The sequence below is a fragment of the Sorex fumeus genome, unplaced genomic scaffold (assembly GCF_029834395.1).
Source record: "Sorex fumeus unplaced genomic scaffold, SorFum_2.1 ptg000122l, whole genome shotgun sequence".
Lineage (NCBI taxonomy): Eukaryota > Metazoa > Chordata > Mammalia > Eulipotyphla > Soricidae > Sorex > Sorex fumeus.
The window spans coordinates 2,062,563-2,068,562 of record NW_026606179.1 but is presented as its reverse complement, the minus strand read 5'-3'; the positions used below and the strand labels follow the sequence as shown (position 1 = coordinate 2,068,562).

Sequence of the window (6,000 nt, the reverse complement as noted above, 5' to 3'; positions counted from 1 at the left end):
TGCCTGGCTTGGATCAGGACTGATAAAGTCTGCTCTGAGCACCTACCACACAGACACATGTGTACTCCCAGCCTGGTGAAGTAGCTGCTCAAGTGAGCTTGTTCGGCAGAGTGCGGGGGATGGTCCCTGCCAGCTGATTTCTCCGGGAGTGGTGGACTCAGGCTGGAACAGGGAACTGCTCTATGCAGGAAAGTCAGCTCTAACCTTAGCACAGCTGTTCTGAGCCCGTCACCTACCCACACAGGAACGAATTTTAGGAGGCAAAATCGTGAAGCAAGAGAGATTTTCTTAAACAAAATTTACTTAGATGTGAGGAAGAGAGGAATCTGTTCAAGAAAGAACAGGGGCTTGAGGGGGTAAGCCCCAATTTTTGGGGGAGGAGCTTTTATACAATTTTTCCAAATGTTTTTTTTTTCCTGGAGTTTTGCATATATGAAAGTTAATCTGGGCATTGTCTTCTCATATCTCATCCCTTGAACTGCTGATGTTTTCATAATCTCATAGATTCTTCTGTGACTTCTCCTTTTCTGAAGGGTCCGCCCTTCTCTGGGTGGAACCTTCCTGGGATGTTTGCATTAGGGTGGTGCCTCTGTTTCTCCTCTGAAGAACATAGAATTTTCCCCCCTTTTTCATTGAGTCACCTTGAATTACAAAATTATTCACGATTTTCAGATTTATACTGTTCCAACACTACTCCCTTCACCTAGTCCCCTTCCTTCCACCAAAGTTCCCAGTTTTCTACCAGCACCACACCCCCTCCCCCTACCTGGAAGCCTGGAAGGGAGACACTTCACCCCCCCCCCCCCCCCCACTGTGGTTTACAATGCAGTAATGCAGCTGCTGATAGGGCATCATGCATATCACTTTACCTCCTTCCAGCACTCCTACTTCTGTGCTGTGACCATTCCCTCCCCCTGTCTCGTCAAAGGGATGTTGTTTCCCCAAAGTCTCAGGGCCCTGCTACCTCCCAGCCTCCCCGTTCTCCCCCAGTTCTATCGATTATGTCTCTGGGTTAGTTTGCTCTAGGGATTGCCTAATCCCTTGTGCTGTTCCCATATTCCCCCTTCCCCCCAAGGGTGATCATTGTTGGATATTTATCTTTTACTGACACATCAGAATTGCATGACCCCTGCAATTCCATCCACCTTGCAGCAAACTGCAAAATTGCATCTTTTCTCCTAGCTCGATGGTATTTCATATATATATATATATATATATATATATATATATATTTCGATCTCTCTTCATTTGTTGGGGTTGTTTCCAGATCTTTCCTCCCAATACTCTTCCTCACGGTACGTATCATAATCCTTCGCTTTGTCACGTGCCCGCTGGGAGACAGTGAGGGAAGTAGGGCTTCTGGTCAATAACGGAATGAATGAACAAATGATCGGAGGCGGTGTCGGGGCTGGAGCCGAGGTGAAGCTCCCGGAGGCGGTGGGGCGGGCTGCAGGGTAGCACCCGCGGGAGAGAACAGGCGCGCACCGCCTCCGGGTCAAAGCAAATCTCCGAAGTGGGCGGGGAGGGGTGTACCCAGCCCGGGCCAAAGTCTAACCCCGCTGGGGGCTGCACGCAGGACTACTTATAGCTAACGACCCGCAGCGCCGGGCCTCTAGCCTGCCCCCGCCAGCGCGTCCAGAGCCAGGTCAGCGGAGGGCGCGCGGGCGGGCGGGGAGCGGGGCGACACGGGTGGCAGTGCCCGCCGGGCCGGGACCCGCAGACGCGGCGCGGGCGGAGGCGGGGCGGGCGCGGGAACTACACTTCCCAGAGGGCCGGGCACGCTGGCCCGGAAAGCGCCGCGCCACGGGCGGCCCGAGGGCCTGCGCGCTCCGTCCAGAGGCGGCCCCGGGTCGAGGCCCCGGGCCGGGGCGGGGGAGGGGGGGCATGCGAGGCCAGCTGGCGGGGCTCGACTGCTGCGCGGGCCTCGGCAATATCGACTTCGGGCAGGTACGCACCGCGCCGGGCCGGGCCGAGCCGAGCCGAGCCGAGCGCGCCGCCGCCGCCGCCGCCGCCGCCAAGTCGCCGCTTCCGACTTGGGCCGGGCGGGGCCGCGCGTTACCAGGCAACGGGGCAGGGGCGGGGCCCGGGGATCCCGGCCTGGGTAGGCTGACCATGCGTCTCCGGGGGTGTGGGCGCACGTGCGTGCTTGCTTGTCGGGGTGTCCGGGGCCTCTCCCGCCTCCCACCCAGGCAAGACAAGGGTTGAACCCAGAGCCAAGTGCTGGTGGCGGAGTCTGCGGGTCGAGGGGCTGCCCCTCCGCAGAGGATGGGCTTTTTTGGTCGACTTCTCCCGGCTCCCTATCCCGGTAGCTTTTAGTCGCTTCTGCATTCTGCTTGCTTTCTTATTTTAAATTTAGTTTCTCGGTCACACCCGGCGATGCTGGGGTTACTCCTGGCTCTGCACTCAGGAATCACTCCTGGCGGTCCTTGGGGATGCCGGGGATCGAACACGAGTGGGCCGCGTGCAAGGCCAGTGCCCTTACCGCTGTACTATCGCTCCCACCCCATGCCTTCCTTCTGAAGCCTTCCCTTAGGCTTGTCTGGTTTTTTGATCTCATGCAACGTGTAAGATTTTCTACTGAGCTACACCCCCAGTCCCCTAGTTAAGCGGTTTTTGTTTTTATTCATTTATTAAGTTTCGGTGCTGCATCTGGCGGTGCTCAGGGCTTGCTCCTGGCTCTGGGCTTGGAGTCGGTCCTGGTGGCACATGCTACTGGGACCATATGGGATGCCTGGGATCGAATCCAGGTCAGCGGTGTGCAAGGCAGATTCCCTTCCTATTATACTATGGCTCATTCCCTTATTTTTGCTTTTAAATAGGGGTCACAGTAGTGTTCTAGGAGCCATGCCAAGTCGGGGCTGCACAGCGGGGAGGGCATTTGCCTTGCATGCGGCTGACCCGGGTTCTATTCCTCCACCCTTCTTGGAGAGTCCAGCAAGCTACTGAGAGTATCTCGCCTGCATGGCAGAGCCTGGCAAGCTACCCTTGACGTATTTGATATGCCAAAAACAGTAACAACAAGTCTCACAATTTGTTGTGAGACGTTACTGGTGCCTGCTCGAGCAAATCGATGAACAGGAGGACAGTGCTACAGTACCTACTTGTACTTGAGCCATACCTGCACGTGACCCCCACTCACACCAGTCAGCTACTTTTTTTTGTTTTGTTTTTCTGAGCTACAGCAAGCTGTGTTCAGGGGTCATTCCTGGAGGTACTCACTCAGGGGACCATAGGTGGGGTTAGGGATTGAACCTGGGTTTCCATATGCAAAGTAGAGGAAGCACTACTTGCTGTATTATCTCTCCACCTTGCAGTTAGCTGTCCGTTTTTTTTTTGTGTGTGTGCCATTCCCAGCTATGCTCAGGAATTACTCCTACCTCTGTGCTCAGGGCTCACTCCTGGCAGGGCTCAGGGGACCATGCGGGGTGCTGGGAATCAAACCTCCTCAGTCAGTCATGTGCAAGGCAAGTGTCTGTTGCTCCAGCCCTGCAGTTAGCCGTTCATGGAGGACCTGAGATCTGTTTCTGGCCGAGCGCTCTTCAGTCTTGCCCAGTGCTTCATCAGCTATCTCAGTTGATCACCTGTTTTTGGGGGGACAGTTAAGGGTGTGCTCTTAACAGAGGATGAGGATAAGCCTGGAAATGACATTCACTGAAAGAGCTTAATTGATCTAGAGAGTTGGGTGGGGTGGAGGGGTTGATACTCAGATCACCCATAGTAAATAACTAGTTTTCTGAGAGAAGTTGAGGCTGAATGATAAACCCTGGTACTCCAGGGCCTGGGAAGAACAGCCTAGGGCTTGAGGAGGGAGTATTCCTCCTGGGAATACAGAAGGACTATAGAAGTTGAATGGGAAGTAGGAGAGAAGAGGGGTTAAACTTTTATTTATTTATTTATTTATTTAGTCCTACCTGGCAGTGCTCAGGGATTACTCCTAGCAGGTCTCAGGGGACCAAATGGGGTGTCAGGGATTGGATCCAGGCTAGATGTCAGCAAGGTAAGTGCCGTTGACTTGCCAAGGCAAATATTATCACTTGGCCCAATGGCCCAACTTTCTAGTTTTTAAATTTTTATTATTTTGGTTTTTGGGCCACAGCTGGCAGAGCCAGGGTTACTCCTGGCTTTGCACTCCGGTGGGGGTTGAGTAACTACATGTGGTCCCAAGGATTGAACCTGAGTGGGCTGAGAGCAAGGCAAGTGCCCTACCCGCTTTATTATCACTCAGTGCCCCCTCCCAATCCTGATTCTAGCATGGCACTTTTTTTTTTCTTTTTGGGTCACACCTGGCAATCCACAGGGGTTACTCCTGACTCTGCACTCAGGAATCACCCCTGGTGGTGTTCAGGGGATCATATGCGATCCTGGGAATTGAACCCAGGTTGGCGTGCAAAGCAAATGCCCTATCTGCGGTGCTATCGCTTCAGCCCCTATTATGGCACTTTTAATGGGAGCGTCATACACCAGAGATCCGCAGGGTACAACTCCTGCTTTGGATCAAATGAAAACTGCGTTCAGGTCAAGATAGTGTCTCTCCATTGCCTGAGTTAGTCCCTCAGTGTTGTGGGAGTGGTAATCTTTAGAATCTTAAGCTCAATGGGCTAAAGCTTAGCTGTAGTCCCTGCTTTCTGTGTGTGGCCTGACTTGGGAGAGAGCACTGCTCCTTAGGAGATTCTGTGTGGCGTGTCACCACTCAAGGTGCAGAAGCCTCCAGCCAGGAGCAGATTTCAGGGGCACTGTGGGCCCCCCCAGAGGGTGGGGGTTCTATTCTCTGGCATCTGAAGCAAGGTCTGCTTTCTACAGAGCATCAGCCACGGGGGTGTGTGGGACAAACAAGGGATCTCACTTCTCTGCTTTATTGGATCCAGAGCTTGATGGAGCTATGTGGTTGGAGAGAATTGGGAACGTTGGGGGTCATGGTAACCCTACTGGACTCATCATTCACTCTTCATGGATGCAGTCTTTGCTTATTATTATTATTGTTTGGTTTTGGTTCGTGGGCCACTCCCAGTCAGGATTTACTCCTGGTTCTGCACTCCATCACCCCTTGTGAGGCTCAGGTGACTGTATGTGGTGCCAGGCTTGACTGCCGAAGGCAAGTGCCCAGCCCACTGTGCGATAGCTCCAACCTCATGTCTTTTCTTATTTTGTTTGCTGTGTTCCTGAATATTGGTTTAGATTGTGGTGTCTTTGGTTTTACTATTAAGATTATGCTGGTCTTTGTGTGTGTGTGTGTGTGTGTGTGTGTGTGTGTGTGATCCCTTGGACTGGACCCACAGGTACTACATCATGGAGCTACATCAGTTTCCTTAATACTGTCTCCTAATCTCTGTATTTAGTATTTAGTATATGTGCTGCCGAAGCGATAGCACAGCGGGTAAGGCGTTTGCCTTGCAAGCAGCCAATATGGCCGACCCGAGTTCGATTCCTCCGCCCCTCTCGGAGAGCCCGGCAAGCTACGAGAGTATCTCACCCGCCCGGCAGAGCCTGGCAAGCTACTCGTGGCGTATTCGATATGCCAAATACAGTGACAAGTCTCACGATGGAGATGTTACTGGGCCCGCTCAAGCAAATCGATGAATAATGGGAGGACCGTGACCGTGTCTCCTAATGTGAATTTAGAAGCAAGTAGAATTCATCCAGTGAAGGGGCTGGGGAGATAGTGTAGAGAGGTAAGGCATCCCATGATGCTGGTTTAAACCCTGGCTCCACCTGGTCCATGAGCATTGCTGGGATTTGACCCTTGGATTTTTTGTAAGGGTCTTCTTTAATATTTTCTATTGATTTCTAGTTTAGTTTTGTTACTGTTGGAGAACATTGTTTGTATGCTTTCTTGTTTCCTGGGGAGGAGCTGACTCCGACTCAGGGGCCAACTCAGGGGCCACACTTGAAAGTGCTTGGGGCTACATGTGGTGCTGGGATTGAAGCATCATGATAGCCAGTGGAGCTCAGGTAGTGCTTCCATTTTGGTCTGGGCACTGAAGCAAGGTTGGCTGTGAGCAA

General features: G+C 52.8%; 1 protein-coding gene across 4 annotated transcripts in view; it reads left to right on the top strand.

The window, feature by feature from the left end:
- The first annotated feature begins 1,275 nt into the window (after positions 1 to 1,275).
- PEMT (phosphatidylethanolamine N-methyltransferase) overlaps positions 1,276 to 6,000 on the top strand; it is a 69,234-nt gene continuing 64,509 nt past the window's right edge. Inside the window, exon 1 of one of the 4 annotated variants that reach the window (XM_056136921.1) lies at positions 1,276 to 1,295. Coding sequence is in view for 1 of the 4 variants with exons in the window: in XM_056136917.1 (XP_055992892.1) it covers positions 1,885 to 1,947 (63 nt within the window). In the remaining 3 variants the exon portion in view is untranslated. Of the gene's footprint in view, positions 1,296 to 1,396; positions 1,420 to 1,532; positions 1,646 to 1,842; positions 1,948 to 6,000 lie in introns of those variants that run through there. The other 3 variants (XM_056136920.1, XM_056136918.1, XM_056136917.1) reach the window with 3 other exon arrangements.